General features: G+C 47.0%; 1 protein-coding gene across 2 annotated transcripts; it reads right to left on the bottom strand.

Annotated features, from left to right (window-relative positions):
- Nucleotides 1-4,965: 4,965 nt before the first annotated feature.
- Nucleotides 4,966-8,245, bottom strand: LOC127313524 (uncharacterized). 2 transcript variants are annotated; one of them, XM_051344014.2, is made up of 6 exons: nucleotides 6,912-8,245; nucleotides 6,485-6,816; nucleotides 6,175-6,412; nucleotides 6,022-6,094; nucleotides 5,723-5,944; nucleotides 4,966-5,644 (listed from the first exon to the last, which is right to left on the bottom strand). In XM_051344014.2, exons 1-6 carry the CDS (start codon nucleotides 7,845-7,847, stop codon nucleotides 5,196-5,198), a joined length of 2,250 nt encoding a protein of 749 aa, XP_051199974.1. In that variant the 5' UTR covers nucleotides 7,848-8,245; the 3' UTR covers nucleotides 4,966-5,195. The 2 variants fall into 2 exon arrangements, with proteins under 2 accessions (XP_051199974.1, XP_051199973.1); XM_051344013.1 differs by having other exon boundaries at nucleotides 4,967-5,647.
- Nucleotides 8,246-17,712: the final 9,467 nt, after the last annotated feature.

Raw genomic sequence — 17,712 nt, 5'->3', positions numbered from 1 at the left:
AACCCGAGAGAACTACAGCATCGAGAAGCTGGAGTTTGAAGTCGTGGACTTCCCATCACAATATCATGCTTTATTGGGACGGCCTGCGTATGCCAGATTCATGGCAGTACCACACTATACATATTTGTTGTGGAGGCTCCCTGGACCCAAGGGACCAATCACAGTGAAAGGCAGTTTTGCGCTAGCAGATAAGTGCGACAAGGACTTTCACCGCCTGTCCGAAACTTTCGGGATGCAAGCGGAGTATATGGCATCAAAATTGACAACAGACTATGACGTGCTGCCAGACGTCGGAAGGCCGCTCAAAGAACCAACCTTTGACACCACCAAGAATTCGAAGGAAGTGCAGATACACCCGACAGATCCTAAGAAGACGACAGCTATCGCCACAAACATGGACCTCGCATAGGAAAGCGCGCTCGTCGAGTTCCTCCGTGAGCGCTGGGAAATCTTTGCATGGTGTCCAGCTGACATGCCAGGAGTACCCAGGGAACTTGCCGAGCACCCCCTAAATTTGGATCCATTGGCTAGGCCAATAAGACAACCTCTGCGGCGTTTTTCGGAGCCAAACCGTAAAGCTATGCTATCGGAAATCAATCGACTCAGAGAAGCCGGGTTCATCAAAGAAATACACACAGAAGCCACGTGGGTAGCAAACCCAGTGCTGGTCCCGAAGAAAAACACGGAGGTCCTTCGCATGTGCGTCGACTTCACGTGTCTAAATAAACATTGTCCAAAAGATCACTTTCCCCTCCCGAGGATCGATCAAATTATCGACTCCACGGCAGGCTGCGAACGTCTTTCTTTTTTGGACGCATATTCTGGTTATAACCAGATCCGACTGAAGGAAGAAGACGAAGTCAAAACAGCTTTTATCACCCCTTACGGCGTATTTTGCTACAGAACAATGCCTTTCGGGTTAAAAAACGCGGGTGCAACCTACCAGCGGATGATGCAGAAGTGCTTAGCCACACAGATTGGTAAAAACGTACAAGTATACATTGACGATGTCGTCATAACAACAAATGAAGGATCAACATTGATCGACGATCTTAGAGAAACCTTTGACAACCTCGATAAATTCTGTCTCAAGTTAAACCCGACAAAGTGCTCTTTTGGCGTCCCTGCAGGAGAACTTCTCGGGTTCCTGGTGTCAGCAAGAGGAATCGAGGCTAACCCGGAGAAAATTCAGGCTATCGTGACGATGCGGAAACCAACAAAGCTAAAAGAGATACAACAGCTAACCGGACGAGTCGCAGCTTTGAGCAGATTCGTCGCCAGGCTAGGTGAAAGGGCGTTGCCATTTTACGCCCTGATCAAACAAGGAGAAAAGTTCGAGTGGAACAAAGAAGCAGACAGAGCTTTTGAAGATCTCAAGCGCATAATCTTGACACCTCCAATATTGGTGGCGCCTAAGGAAAAGGAACCTCTCCTGTTATACATTGCGGCCACACCTCAGGTGGTTAGCACGGTACTCATGGTCGAGCGAGAGGAGGAAGGAAAACTACACGGAATACAGAGGCCGGTATACTTCATCAGCGAAGTTTTATCGCCTTCAAAACAGAGGTACCCGCATTATCAGAAGCTAGCATATGGAGTATTTACAACAGCAAGAAAGTTACGACACTATTTTTCGGCACATCCGATAATAGTGGTCAATGAGGCACCATTGTCAAATATACTGAATAACCCGGAAGCTACGGGCCGTGTCTCCCTTTGGGGAATAGAACTTTCCCCTCGGGACATCACATACGAAAAAAGAAAAGCGATTAAGTCGCAGATCTTACCAGACTTCGTCGCAGTGTGGATGGAGCTACAAAACACGGGACCGCCCGATTTATCAAGAACCTGGACTATGAACTTCGACGGGTCTAAGAGGTTAGAGGGAGCAGGAGCTGGCGTGATATTGGTTTCACCTCAAGGAGACAAGTTAAAGTATGTGCTACGGATGACGTTTCCCAACGCATCTAACAACGAGGCAGAGTACGAAGCGCTGATACATGGGATGAAGATGGCGAAGGCCTGTGGTGCGACCCGGTTAAAAATATACGGCGACTCCCAGCTGGTGGCTCAGCAAGTGATGAATCAATGCGACGCAGTCAATGATAGCATGATAGCATACAAAGAGTTATACAATGAACTCGAGAAGCTTTTCGATGGATGCGAGGTAAATCATGTTAGCAGGCTCAGCAATGATGAAGCCGATATTCTAGCAAATATCGGGTCGCAGTGTCTAGCAATACCACCCGGAGTATTCTGGGAAGAGATAAGTGAAAGATCGACTAAGGCAAGAAAGCAGCTAAAGAAGAAAGAAAAGGTCGAGAAAGGCTCGGGGGCTTCGACAGCCTTCGAGGCAGGCACACTTGGAGATGAGGAAGAGTCGCACGAGGTGATGGTAGTAGAAGTACCGTGGACGCAAGCCTATATTGCATATATCTCAAGGCAGCAAATACCCGATGATCCAGTGGAAGCAAGGCGAGTTATTCGACGATCGAAAGCTTTTATTGTGGTTAAGGGCGAGCTATACAAGAAAAGTATATCGGGAGTCTTGCAGCGATGAGTCACAGCTGAAGAAGGTCGGATGCTTTTAAAGGATGTGCACGAGGGAGTATGCGGACATCATGCCAGCAGTCGAGTTATCACAACCAAGGTTTTCAGAGCAGGATTTTATTGGTTAACAGCCATCGAGGATGCAAAGGACATAGTGCGCACCTGTGATGCGTGTCAAAGGTTTGCTGCAAAACCTCACTCTCTGGCAGCGGAACTAATGCCAATACCTTTATCATGGCCATTTGCTCAATGGGGTCTTGATATGGTGGGCAAATTGCACAAGGCGTGGCCAGGAGGATACGAGTATATGCTTGTAGCTGTCGACAAGTTTACCAAGTGGGTTGAAGCGAACCCGATAAATTCTCCGGATGCAGCATCGGCAGTCAAATTCATCAAGAGCATCGTTTTTCGGTTCGGAGTTCCTCATAGCATCGTTACAGACAATGGTAGTAACTTCACGTCAAAGGAATTCAAGGCTTATTGCGCAGAAGTAGGCATCAAGTTAAATTTTGCGTCAGTTGCGCACCCGCAAACTAATGGTCAAGTCGAGAAAGCAAACGGCGTCATCTGCAACGGCATCAAGAAGCGCTTATTAAGACCATTGGAAAAAGCTCGGCATACTTGGCCAGAGGAATTACAGAATGTGCTATGGAGCATAAGAACAACACCCAACACAGCAACTCAGGAAACCCCGTTTTTCTTGGTCCATGGAGCAGAAGCAGTGTTGCCAATAGAAATAGAACACAATTCTCCGAGAGTAGCGGAGTTTGATGAAGAAACCTCGAGAAAGGCACGGGAAGACGACATGGATGCACTCAACGAGGCTCGCGATGAAGTATTGTCACGAGTCGCCAAATACCAGCAGGATATGAAAAACTATCGCAGTCGACGATTACGACCAAGATCTTTTCAAGTTGGCGACCTAGTTCTTCGACTTACGCAAGATAGCCATGAGAAATTCGAGTCGCCATGGCTAGGCCCCTATATTGTCACTGAAGTAATCGAAGGAGGAGCGTACAGGATAAAGGACAAGAAGACAGGGGTTGTGGAGCCAAACCCCTGGAACGTGGCGCAACTTCGGCGTTTCTACGCTTAAGTCAAGATATATATGTAAACATACAATGTACTGAAACGCCCGCGAGTTTTCAGACGCACTCTTTTCCTTTCAGGGCACCGAGTGGGGCTGGAAGGTTTTTAATGAGGCGGGCTCGCGGTGCTGCAATAAAATAAAGATATTGGAGATATACATCCTTTTTCTTCGACGGGCTCGGGGGCTCGTACCCGCAAATACAATATACACTCAATAAATTTTATTTGCCTTGGTTCAAAAACCTCGCAAACATAAAATAAAAATAAAGACATTGGCCACCGAAACGCTCGGGGGCTAGGGAAAATACATATCTTTCTTACAACATATATACATCAAGCTACAGTTTCTTCCGACAAAATAAGCTATCTGCTGAAGAAACAAATTTAGGCGTGACCTAACAGATCATCAATGTCTATTCTGTCTTCTTCGGCAGAGGCACCCAGAAAATCGGCATAATGGCCATCTGCAAAAAAGTCGGCATCCATTCGAAGAAGGTCATCAATTATTTCTTCAGCTACCGGGGTAACTACCACGTCAATTTTGTCGACACCCCTTCGACGTCGCCTTAGCTTGGTATGGACAGTTTCAACCACTTTGGTCATATCCAGTTTGGAGTGGCAGATCTGAAGCATAATAAGGGCAAATCTGGCGCCGGCTACTAGTTGAGCTCTTACAAAACCATGGATCTTGTGTGAGTCCTTAAACTTGGTCATCAGCTCAGGAAGGGTCTTAGGCTGAACATTTCGAGGAAACATGGAGTTGTACACCATGGACAATGTTTTAGTACAAAATTCAAGGAACTCACGAACTTGGCACGTGCGATCTTGAAACCTGATGATCTGTCGGGTACGCTCAGGTGTAGCCCAAAAAAGGGAGCCACGGTCCAGCGCCAGGTTAACAAGAAAATTTGATCTTGTGTCAACTCGTTGATCTTCGGCAGCGGCATCCAAAAAGGGACCTATTTGACGACAGTACATCAGTTAGAGACAGAAAACAGGCAAACAACAGAGGAAGTTTTAAGCTTGCAAAGTATACCTGCCATTTCCAGGCTCGCCTCAGTCATCAATTCAAGCATCAAATTCTCTCGGGAGGAAGCCTGTGCAGCTTCAGTGACTGCAGCCTCTTTTGAAGCTATAGCTTCCTGAGCTTGCTGTCGTGCAATTTTCTCCCTCTCAGATGATCTTCGAGACTGTTCCATTATTACGAGTGCTTGTTTCTTCATCGATTGAAGTTGTTGGCGAAGTTCTTCTAAGTCATGTGCTGGAACCATAGTCGAAGAATCCACAATGAACTCATCATCGGCTAACATTTTCTTCGAGTAGGAGGAAGCAGGCAAAGCATCGGAGGAACGAGGAGTTGGAGTATAGTTGTCAAATACCAACTGGAAAGAAAATTTCGACATCAATTATCACGCAAAACAGACTTCCATTAATTCTCAAATATATTTACATGGTTCTTCCAAAAGGCTGGGTCCTAGTGAACCAACCATACGCTGTCGCAAGCTACATCTATGGCGACAGTCATCAAAAGAAAGGAAAAAGAAAGGCAGGGCAATCTACTTGACCTCCGGTTTGGCGGAACTGGAGGAAGGCGTTGGCTTGTATCCGAGGAAGGAGAGGATTTTCTTCGAGTTTGGCTTGGCAGCCTTGATCAGTGATTGCCATTTCTTCGTTTCCATGCTCTTCACGTCACCAACCTTCGTCCAGTCGACGCTTTGTTGGCTCTCAGCAACCAACGCAATGGTGCCTTCAACGCCAATCTTGAGGTTTTCTTGCCGAAGAACTAGCCCAAGATCTTCTTTCGGATTGAAGCGCTTGGCAAGCGCAGCAAAAGTGTTGGGTTCATTTGTCTTCGGGAAAAAATAGGGGAAAAGCCGCGAAAATGCCGCCTTGGCATCAGAGACGCTTTGGCGCACCTCGTCCCCATAAATTTCGAGGAGAGAAAGGGCGTCGAGGAGGCGATCATCTTCGGGCTTTTCAAGTTGATATTCTTGGCCCATTTTCCCTGCTGAAGCAAACTCCAGATTACCGAAGAGTATACGCAAAAATTAAAGGGAATGCGAGGAAAGTGATGAGTACTTACTGACAAAACGTCGATTCTGCGACTCTAAGCGAGCGGCGATACCAGCTTCACGAGCAAGTTGTCGGGATGTATGCTCACTCAGAGCATTTTCAGTGTCATGGAGCCTCTTTCGAAGACTCTCAACTGAGGCAGATTCGCGCTCCGCCTTTTCCCGAGCTTTTTCGCTCTTGGCCAGCTCGAGAGCAAGATCATCGGTGCGCTTATTGGCTTTGGCGAGAGCCTCTGGTAAAACAGCGACAAAAGTTACAACAAAATAGAAAGGGAAAAAGCATTCAACAAGAAAGATATAAGGGAAGTACCTTCCAAACTATTCGCATGGTCGCGGTACCCAATAAATTGAGTACTAAGACGAATAAATTGTTGCATCAAAGGCTGAGTAAACAAAAAAGGGATAAGAAAGCCAGAAGAAGAGAAGTCCGACAGCAGTAAAAAGAGGTGGTAAAGACGCTTACATCATCCAGAGCAGAAGTCGACGAACTCCCAGGCACAAGGTTTGATCCTTCGACAGGTTCAGTCCTTGCTCTCTTCGGCGAAGAGGCACGGGGGCTGCCGGGAGGAGTCAAGTCCCCTATATCTCGCTGGGGAGGCGAGGTTTCTTCGGAAGCAGGGTGAGTATCGGACAGCAACAAGGTATGCGACGTGCTCGTGTGAGCAGTTACATTAATAATGGGGTCCTCTTCTTCGTCGCCACTATTGTGTCAAAAGATAGCATGAGGATATGCAGAAAAAACAAATATAGCAAAAAAGGCGACATGAACTTACGAGCTAACGAGAGCATCGTCATAAGGGTTGAAGGTTTTCCCCTCTTTCTCGGGAGAAGTCTCCTCGATAGGAGATTTCCCGGCTTTGGAGGTGCCGGAATCTTGGAGCTCCTCCCTCTTTCTCTTATTCTTCGGAGAAGCAGCTAAGGGGAGTGAACGCGAAGACTCGGAAGCCTCGGTTTCAACTTCTTCAGAGGAAGCCGCGGATTTATGAGAACCCGCAACTTCACTCTCAGGGCGAGAAGTACCCTGATTGTCGTCAGTGACAACGGTTCGTTCTTCGACTTCCCCGTCTTCAGGCAGAGGGGGAAGAGAAGATAGAAATTGGTGTTTCTGCAAAGATAAAACAAGATATATCGACAATAAGGAATTCAACACAAAATAGTAGTCGATAAATGCTAAACTTCGAGAGGACAAAAATAGTTTACCTTGGGAAGGGTGTTGGTACCACTATATGGTTTCACGCCACAGGAGGTTGGAATTGAATCTTTCTTCTTGCTTAACGACGAAACACGTCGGACAAGCTTTTCCAAATCGTTCACAGAGAGATCTTTGGATAGGCGATCGACATCTTTCTCGCCAGCATATAACCACATAGGGTTTTTGCGAGCCTGTAGGGGCTGCACCCTAATCCTAAGGAAGTAGGCGGTAATCTGGATACCCGACAATTCTTTGCCTCGGGTATTTTGGAGTTCATGGATACGGGACATCAGTGCTTCTGTCGCCGTTTTTTCTTCATCAGAAACTTCAGCATCCCATGAACGACGACGAACGATTTTCTCGCCACCATCAAAAGGAGCGATATTGTACTCCTGCGCGTCATTGTACGCCTCCTGGACATAAAGCCATCTTTTGCGCCACCCTTGAACAGAGTCAGGGAACTTGACATCGAAATATTCGACATCAGGGCGGATGCATATAACTACACCACCTACATTATAGGCGGTGGTGTGGGAGCTGTTGCGGCGGACAAGGAATATGCGTTTCCACAAGGCCCAGTTAGGAGGGGTCCCGAGAAAGCATTCGCAGAGGGTGATGAAGATGGAGATGTGAAGGATGGAATTGGGAGTGAGATGATGGAGTTGCAGACCATAAACAAAGAGTAATCCACGAAGAAATTCGTGGATCGGCGTAGCTAAGCCGTGGATGAGGTGGTCAACAAAGGTTACCCGGTATCCAATGCGCGGCTTGGGGTAGCTCTCCTCGCCGGGGAAGATCAGCGTCTTCTCCTGCTTCATGAACCCGAGCTTCTTGAGCAGGTTCATGTCTTGATTGGAGATCTTAGATCTCTCCCATTCGGAGAACTGCAGGTCTTCCGTGGCCATGGGGGAGGTGTGTTTGGTGAGCCTTGACCGCGGCGGCATCCAACGGGATTGACTGCGGTCGGGAAGTAAGCACGGGCGCAGAAGCGTGTTTGGTAATGGGGATTTTGGAAAGAGAGAGAAGCAGAGGTGCGGCGCAGCGAAGGAGAGAACGGAGGAAGAAGAAGGTCTTTTATAGTCAACCTGCGAATCGACGAACCGTTGGATGATATGAGAATGGATTGGATTCTTTACACGTGGCTCAAGGGGTACAAATGTATTTTCAATATGAAGGAACTGGGCAGGCGTTACAGCGCGCGTGCCAGAAAAAGTGGAGGACGTGTGTCCCCCACTTGCGCAACGTGTCAAAGTGCCGCACACTTTGGGTCCACAGGTCAGTGACAAGACAGAATTCGCGTTTTCCCGATACAGTGGTCGTGGCTATCATCAGCAATGATGTCACTTTATGTCAACACCCGGATTTTTAAGTCCGGATGCCTATTATGTCATACATCGCAATCCCAGGAAATTGTTGTTGCGAGGCATAATAGTTAAGTATCACAGTCATCAGTCATTACAAACCATAATGTCTTACAACTTGGAATCACATGATCCCTATTACACAAATAGTTGATCTAATGATCAACGAACAAACACAAGTTCATAGCGGAAGCGTAAGATACAAGGACTCTCTAGTCCACAGGCCAACGCTTGACGTTAGAAGCTCCTAGTTGTGGTAGACGTCCTGCTGATCGTCCTCCTCGTACTGCTGCTCGGCTTCATATTCTGGCCATTTGAATAGCCAGGGACAAAGCCGTGAGTACTTTATGTACTCGCAATCTAATACTAATGTAAGTACTAACATCACTATTGAAGGTGTTCTAAGCTCTAAGGTTATTTGCATAAAGCCAATTTTATTTCATAAACACTTTTTGTAAACAACTCCTCATGTGCTAACTAACTCAAGTGGGAACATTAGTGTCATTCCCACAACTCAGTTGTGATTCAAAAATCACCGTTCAAGTTCAAGTTCAAAAATCATCAGTCACGAAGAGATAAATTCTGATGACGGAAACAGAATGGCCTTTCCAATTGTCCATATCCGCGGACGCGGCTATTCGAATAGTTCTACACTCTGCAGAGGTCGCACACTTGTGCCACAACATTTGATTACATCCGTCAGGGATAAAACCCTGAATAATCGTAACTCAGTACGCGGATCATCAACCGTTAACCTTTCACTTACACACCCTAGTATAGGCACCTCTCCCCATGAGCTTGGCCTCCGGTGAAAACCAACCGTTAACCCGGAACTGCACAGGGCTTGGCCGTACAATTCACCTTCAATTCACATCATTTCTCAACAACGGAGGCAGCCTCAAGCATAACCCCTATGATGTGTGTTCAGAGGGAACCCATACTAGGACACATAAATTTCCAGCTAAGCCCTACCCATAATCAGGTATTGTGGGGGTACTCAAAAATTGGAATGGTATCGCATCCACTCAATCATCAGTTTTTAGCCAAAGTCACCAAGTCAACTTCAGTGTCATATTCACCTTCAAAATCTTTCAATGGAAAATGACTAATCATTCCCAGGTCTTCACCATCATTATTTCATCAACATATGTCCCATCTAGAGTAGTCATTTTAAATTTAGCACTAGCCACTATGTGTGAGGGGTGCTAAGTATTTGCTTTGCTTCTAGGCTAAGTTTGATACTCTTGTACTAACTCCATACTAATCTAGTAAATCATAAATCAAAAAGTACTTTGATAAAACAAAAGTAAATAAAGCTTGTAAAGTAAAAACTGGGAAATAGGATCATAAGCATAAAGTAAATGGGGTAATGCCTTGCTCATGGTGAGCTTTGCACTTTGCAAGAGCATTATCTTGCCTTGGTTGGGAAACTGGTCAAAGTGGTCTTCTTCTTCTTGGAAGTAGACCTCCTCCTCCTCCTGGTACTCCTCGGTACTAGCGTCTAAAATACGAATACGGAGTACACAATCATCACACCAAACTAATCTACTAAACTATGCACACACATGGTTCACACACTTAAACTAGCATCACATATGACTATTAAGTTGGTGGATGTGTTTTTCTTATTATTTAAGAAAATAATTTCCTCTCATACTAAACTTAAATGTTACTTTGAATTATTCAGAGAAATAATTTCCTCTCATTATCTTATTAAGATTTAATTTCTCTTATGCATAATATGTGACCTAGGTTGACTCAAGTCAACCTCTTCACACTTATCATTTTGAGAAAATGATTTAAATGAGGTGAGCACCTCATACCATTTAATTCTAGCCTATCAAAGATTTAGTATCACCAACAATTCCTATGGGACCTAAATAACCAGAGTCTCCACTTCATTTGGAATTGATGGTGACAAGATTTAAATGAGGTAAAACTCCCTCATAAGATTTCTTAATAGTTTTGGACAAAAACTTTGACTAGAAATAGCCATAAAGGCATTTAAAACCACTAAGCCATGATCATTCAAAGTAAGCATGGCCTATTTTTGTAGAAACAATTAGTATAAGTGAAAAGTGAATTATTGGAGGTGGAATTAACTGAAAAGCATTTTTGGTTGATTTTTAAGAATTAATACAAGGCAGAAAAGTCCCTGCTTTGTTTATTTTGTCACTTTAATTCTACAAAAGATCTAGGGTTCTATCCAGTGGCATTGTGTAGATAAAATCCTAAGGTTTCCAAAAATATAAAGTTTGTAAAATTTGGCCCAGTAGATTTGTCACTATTGAAATTCAAAGTTTGCATCAGTTTAAGCTATTTTTCTAATTTCCAAAATTGAATTCAAATCGGTGGGCTTGCGCGGGAAAGGAACTTGGGCTGCAAAGAGAAAAGGAGTTGGGCCGGCCCACTTCGCGTCCAGCGCGAGCAGGCCGTCTGATGGCGGGTCCCACGCGTCAGCGGGAGTTACTCACCGAACCGGTACGGGGACGGAGAGGCGTTGGATCAGGCGATGATCTAACGGCCAGGGGTTGTCGTCGTCGACGGCGAGAAGCAGAGGCGAGCGCGGCGGCAGCAGGGGGTCGGAGCGGTCGTCGGAGCTCCGGCGAGCGTCTGGAGGGTGCGCCGCGATGTTGTCGATGATGGTGAAGCCGATGGAAGCAGCGGCGCGTCCTGGGGCGGCCTCCTTCTCCGGCGAGCTTCGGCTACGGTAAGCGGCGGCGAGCTAGCAATTGCGGCGGTGTGGTGGCTAATCGAGCATGGTGTGAGGTCGAGGAGAGGCTGTGAGATGAGGGAAGGTGAGTGGCGTGCTCAATTTGAGCGGGCGGGGGCTCCTTTTATAGCGGCTCCGAGCAGCGGCGGGTGGTCACGGTGACGACGGCAATGGCGCTCTCCCGTCGATCAACGGCGTGGGCAAGGGTACGGTATCGCGCAGGCGGACTCAGGGAGCGTCACGGTGCGCTCAGAACAGTTTTCGGTGGTCAAGAATAGTGGCGCGCGTCACGCGTCCGTGGGCACTGTGGCGGACGTCGTCGTCCTCCTCGACGGCGACAGGGCTCGGGGAGGATCGTGGTGGTGTCTGGCGGTGTCCTGGAGCTGAGGTGATTCATCCTGCAGGCGCTGGTGGCGAGGGACGGGCTGAGGCGACGAGGCGCAGCGCGCTCTGGCGCGTCCAGGGCTGGCGCCATGCGCGCTCTGGCGTGGCATGGGCGTTCCTGGGCGTCACTGGGCGCGCTGGTTCCGACGTGTGCATGCGTCGTGTTGACCATGGGAGGGTACGGGCGTGTCCAGGAGAGTGAGGGGCAGCCAGTGGACAAGGTGATGCAGGCCCGAGGTGACCAGGTGAGGAGATGGCATGGAATGGCCATGTCATGCCACGGCATGACATGTTTTGGTTGATTTAATCAAACCCTGGTCAGTGCAAGTGGTGGAGTTGATGTGGTGAGGTGAGAGGGATGCTCCAGGGTGCAGAGAGGGCAAGGTTGGACCAAGTCCAAGTAGAAAAATGAAGTATGGGCTCCAATTGATTCCCTGCATACAAGGTGTTCGACAGAATGCCCGCAAGAAAAATATTTTTGAAATTTGAAAATCTTTTTGGTGGGTTGTAATCATATATTGAATGGGGCATTTTGGTGGTGGTGGTGGTCAAAATGGAATTGGTATGCAAAATCACATTTTGCATATGATCTTGTATACGTGAAAAAGTTCCAACTTTGCTTGCTTCCCATGTGAAATGGGTGATGAATTTGGGGAGGTGGCTTTGGGCAAAGTTGAAGTGCTTGATGTTGTCTTGGATGAGGTGTGAAGAGTTGACAAAGTTTAGAAGTGGAAAGAAGAAAACCAGGGGCTCAAAGTGGCCATCAGGGTAAAAATGGCACAAGTGACCATATTGCATGTGAGCTCCCTTTTGATTCAAATTTGATTTGAATTGAGTTGGCTTGATTCCAAAGGTGTTAATAAGTGTTTAGTAACCATTTACAAGTAATGGTGCAAACCAAGTTGGCCTAGATTAAGTATTTGCAAAAATGGCATAGGCCTTATATGAGAGTGAAATGGATTTTTGGAATTCCTTTCTATTTTATTTTTATTTGGCTAAGGTTGATCAAGGGATCATTGCTAGGGTTTTAGAAAGAGAGTAACACACAAACAAGCATTATGGCAAAAGCACACTCAAATAAATTAATAAGGTGAGCTAATATGCATAGTCCTATATGATGAGAAAAAGTTTTTGTTGACCCCAAATTTTGGATTCTTGAATTCTCTCTCTCTTGTTCATTTTATTGAAACTTGGGATGTTACAAACCCTTCCCCCTTACAAAAGATCTCGTCCCGAGATCTAGAGAAAACTAGGTACTAAAGAGATTTGGGTATTCCTTCTTCATATCTTCCTCGCGTTCCCAAGTTGCTTCTTCTTCGGTGTGGTTACTCCATTGTATCTTCAGGAACTTGATACTTCTGGTGCGGGTGGTCCTGAATGCTTCTTCAAGGATGCGAATAGGCACTTCGCGGTAGGTTAGGTCCTTGTTGATATCAATGGCTCTGTGGTCGATGTTCTTGAATACTTCGGTCTTCTCAGGCACCTCTAGGCACTTCCTAAGCAGTGAGATGTGAAACACATTGTGTACGGCGGACATCTCTTCCGGTAGTTCCAACTGATATGAGACTTCTCCTCGGCGATCCAGAATCTTGAATGGTCCGACATATCTGGGGGCGAGCTTTCCTTTGAGTTGGAATCTCTGCATTCCTTTGAGGGGTGAGACTTTGAGATACACAAAATCTCCGATCTCGAATGTCATCTCTCGGCGTCTCTTGTCGGCGTAGCTCTTTTGTCGGGACTGGGCGGTCTTGAGGTACTCGCGGATCTTGTGCACCTTCTCTTCGGCTTCGCGGAGAACATCGGGGCCGAAGACTTGACTATCTCCGATTTCCGACCAGTTCAGAGGGGTACGGCATTTCCTTCCGTACAGGGCTTCAAAGGGGGCCATCTGTAAGCTGGCTTGATAGCTATTGTTGTAGGAGAATTCTGCATATGGTAAGCAGTCTTCCCATTTGGATCCGTACTCTAGCACACAGGCTCTCAACATATCTTCCAATATCTGGTTGACTCTCTCAGTCTGTCCGTCAGTCTGTGGGTGGTATGCTGTGCTGAAATTCAGACGGGTTCCTAGTCCTTCATGCACTTTCTGCCAGAATCTTGAGGTGAATTGTGATCCTCTATCTGACACAATTGACTTCGGTGTTCCGTGCAGGCTGACTATTCTGGAGATGTATAACTCTGCAAGCTTTGGGCCTTGGTATGTGGTCTTGACAGGGATGAAATGGGCAACCTTGGTTAACCTATCGATGACTACCCAAATGGAGTCATTTCCTCGGCTAGATTTGGGCAATCCTGTGATAAAGTCCATACCGACAGAATCCCATTTCCACTCAGGAATCTGTAAGGGTTGCAACAGTCCTGCGGGTCGTTGATGTTCTGCTTTGACTCGCTGACAGATATCGCACTTGGCGATGTAGCTTCCTATCTCTCGCTTCATTCCGTGCCACCAGAATTGTTCCTTCAGGTCTTGGTACATCTTGGTACCTCCGGGATGAATGGAGTACAGTGTATCATGAGCTTCTTTCAGAATGACTTGCTTCAACTCTGAATCTGTCGGTACACACAGGCGTTCGTTGTACCAAAGAACTCCTTCTTCATCAACGGTAAATCCTGGTGCCTTTCCTGCAGCTATCTGACTCGTTATTCCGTCAATGCTGGCATTTCCCTTCTGGGCTTCCTTTATCTGGCTCATCAAAGTGGGTTGGAGTTCAATGCTGGCGAGGAATCCTTCGCTCACTAGCTCTAGTCTGAATTGTTCAAACTCTTGGTACAGGCTTGGTTGCTCTATTGCGATCATGGAGTTTAACTGACACGGCAGTCTGCTCAAGGCATCCGCTACCACATTGGCCTTGCCGGGGTGGTAGTGAATTTCCATGTCGTAATCCTTGATTAATTCAATCCATCTGCGCTGTCTCATGTTCAGCTCCTTCTGGGTGAAAATGTACTTTAGGCTCTTGTGATCGGAATATATCTCGCATCGATTACCCATGAGGTAATGACGCCAAACTTTCAGGGCTAACACTACGGCTGCTAACTCCAAGTCATGGGTTGGATAGTTCTGTTCATGTTGCTTCAGTTGCCTTGATAGGTAAGATATCACTTTGCCTTCTTGCATCAACACACATCCAAGACCAGTCTTGGATGCATCACAATAGACATCAAATGGCTTGGTGACATCGGGCATGATCAGTATTGGGGCTGTGGTTAATCTGAGCTTGAGTAGCTGAAAGCTTTCTTCACATTTGTCATTCCAGTCAAATTTCCGGTCCTTCTTCAGCAGTTGAGTCATTGGTCTTGCGATGCTTGAAAATCCTTCAACGAATCGGCGGTAATATCCCGCCAATCCTAGAAATGCTCGGACTTCCGTCTGGGTGGTTGGGGCCTTCCATTCCTCCACGGTTTTGATTTTTGCGGGATCTACAGCAATGCCTCCTGCAGACAAGATGTGTCCCAGGAATCCTACTTCTTTCAGCCAAAACTCACATTTGCTGAACTTGGCGTACAACTGATGCTGCCTAAGGGTTTCTAGAACCACTTCCAAATGTTGTTCATGTTCTTCTTCTGATTTGGAGTAGATAAGGATGTCGTCGACGAAGACAACGACAAACTTATCCAGGAATTCCATAAAGATCTTATTCATGAGGTTCATGAAATAAGCGGGGGCATTGGTCAGTCCAAAGGACATGACATTGTACTCATACAGTCCATATCTGGTTGTAAAGGCAGTCTTTGGAATATCTGTTGCTCGGATCTTCAGTTGATGGTAACCTGTCCTCAGATCAATCTTTGAGAAAACTTGGGCACCGGTCAGCTGGTCAAACAGGTCTTCTATCTTTGGCAAAGGGTATTTGTTCTTGATGGTGACATCGTTAAGCTTACGATAATCCGTAACCAAACGAGTGGCACCGTCCTTTTTATCCACAAACAAAACTGGTGATCTCCAAGGCGACGCACTTGGTCGAATCAGACCTTTGTACAGCATATCATCCAGTTGCTTCTTCAGTTCCATTAATTCTGCGGGGTTCATGCTATAGGCTCTCTGGGCTATAGGTCCTGTTCCAGGGATTAACTCGATGATGAACTCGATATCCCGATCTGGGGGCATACCGGGTAGATCATCCGGAAACACATCAGGGTATCGACAAACGACCCTGATTTGATCCAGAGTTGGCTTGGCTACACTTTGGTTGCAGGTAAATTTTCTGGGTAGCTTTTCAGATAAGTGTTCTATTATTATTCCGGTGCTACTTGTCATGGTGATGGCCTTCTTGGCGCAGTCTATCAATCCATGATGTTTCGCCATCCAGTCCATACCCAGGACTACTTCCAAACCTTTTGTTCCCAGAACAATCAAGTTTGCATAAAAGTCTATTTCATGGATTCTGATGGGTACATCTTTGCAAAATTTTCTAGCTTTAGTTGTTGATCCAGGTATTTGAACTACCATGACATGTTTCAAGCTGATTGGTTGAATCTTACTAGTGCACACAAAATCTTCTGTAACGAACGAATGCGATGCTCCAGAATCAAACAACACTCTTGCTGGTATTGAGTTAACAGAGAACATACCCAGCACCACGTCAGGTGCTTCCTGGGCTTCCTCAGCATTCATGTGGTAGAGGCGACCTCCGCGGTTGTTCGGGTTGTTGGGGGCGAACTTCTTGCCGGTGGAGACACGGCGTTGCTGCTGAGCTGGTGGTGCGGGGTTGCCTGCGAGCTTGGCGAGCCTCTTGGGACACTCATTGGAGTAATGCCCCACTACACCACACTCATAGCAAGTGATGGTGGTCTTGTCCTGCTTGTTCGCGACGGGGATTGCATTGCTCCCGGTACTTGGTGCGGTATTAGAGTTGTTGTTGCTGTTGTTGTTGTTGGGGGCTCTCGGCGGAGCGCGGTTGAAGTTGTTGTTGGTGTTGTAGTTGCTGTTGTTGTGGTGGCCTCCTGGCCTGGGGTTTCCTCCACTCCGGTTCTGATAAACCGGACGGGACATCTGTGCATTGGGCTTGTTGGTCCTGAAGCCTCCGCCTGAGTTGGGGCGATACCTTGGGGCATTGCTAGGCCCATTCTGATTCATCATGTGGCGCTTGCGGTTCTCGCTGGCTTGGTGCAGTTTGCCCTCCATTTGGATGGCGGAGTCAACGAGGGCTTCGAGGTCGGCAAAGGGGATGTTGATCAACACAGTCTGCATCTCATCATGCAGTCCGTTCAGGAACCTTTCCTTCCTCTTCTCAGTAGTGTCGGTCTCATCCGGGGCATACCTGGACAGTGTGAGAAACTTGTCGCGGTATTCCACCACGGACATCCGGCCCTGCTTCAGTTCACGGAACTCATCTCTCATCTTCTTTATCAGACCCGGGGGCACATGGTACTTGCTGAACTTGAGCTTGAAATCAGTCCAAGTCATGAACTGTCCCGCGTTCATGGCACGGGTGCTTGTCCACCAAGCTCTTGCTGGTCCTGCTAAGTAGTGTGTGGCAAACAGCACTTTCTCATTCTCTTCCACTCCAGCTACTTCTAGATTGTTCTCCATAGTTTGGAGCCAATCATCTGCATCCAGTGGTTCCTCAGTCTTGCTGAAAACTGGCGGGTTGGTATTCTGGAAGTTCTTGAGCTTAGATCCTGGATGATCATGGTGGCCTTGATTGTTGTTGACAAGCTGTTGAAGTGCTGCAATGTTGGCTTGCCTTTCAGCTCTTTCTGCTTCTCTATCTTCCAGCATAACTTGCAACATCTGCATCATAGCGTCTTGGTTCGTGTTGCGAGTTGGAGGGGCCATCTGAGTATTGAGATTGATCATGAGATAAGAGGGAATTTTTCTATGGCTTGTTTTGTGTTTGAGTTCAAAAGCTTAAAACTTGAAGTCTTTTCATGATGACACAAACATACATTCATTCATAGCAAACAACATATATTACAAGCTAACACACTAAGGGTTTTAAGAACCCTTCTTCTCCAAGCTACGATACATGGGGCGGGATACAACTCACACCTACGATAGTGCATAAGTGAACTACTCCTCATCCTCGTCAACATCGATGGGGGTGTGGTCATCATCTTCATCGTCCAGGAAGTCGTAGTCTTCCCCCTCGGTGTTCTCATCCTCCTCGAAGTCGTTGTCGTCACTCAGGTAGTTGCTTCCTCCCTGAATGTCTTCTCCATCTTCCTCCATCTTCTTCATCTGCTCCTCCTGGGCCTTGACAGTGGCCTCAAGTGCTGCTATCTTCGCGCGGAGGCGGGTGATAGTGGCATCCTTCTTCGCGCGCTGCTGGCGGAGAGTCCTGCGGTCGTTGGCGAGCATCTTGATGGCGTCTCCTTGCTCGATGATGCGGGCGTGAGTCTGGTTGGCGTACT

The sequence above is a fragment of the Lolium perenne genome, chromosome 7 (genome assembly GCF_019359855.2).
Source record: "Lolium perenne isolate Kyuss_39 chromosome 7, Kyuss_2.0, whole genome shotgun sequence".
Taxonomy (NCBI): domain Eukaryota; kingdom Viridiplantae; phylum Streptophyta; class Magnoliopsida; order Poales; family Poaceae; genus Lolium; species Lolium perenne.
Note: the sequence above shows the minus strand (reverse complement) of the source record. Positions and strands in the feature narration are given on the sequence as shown.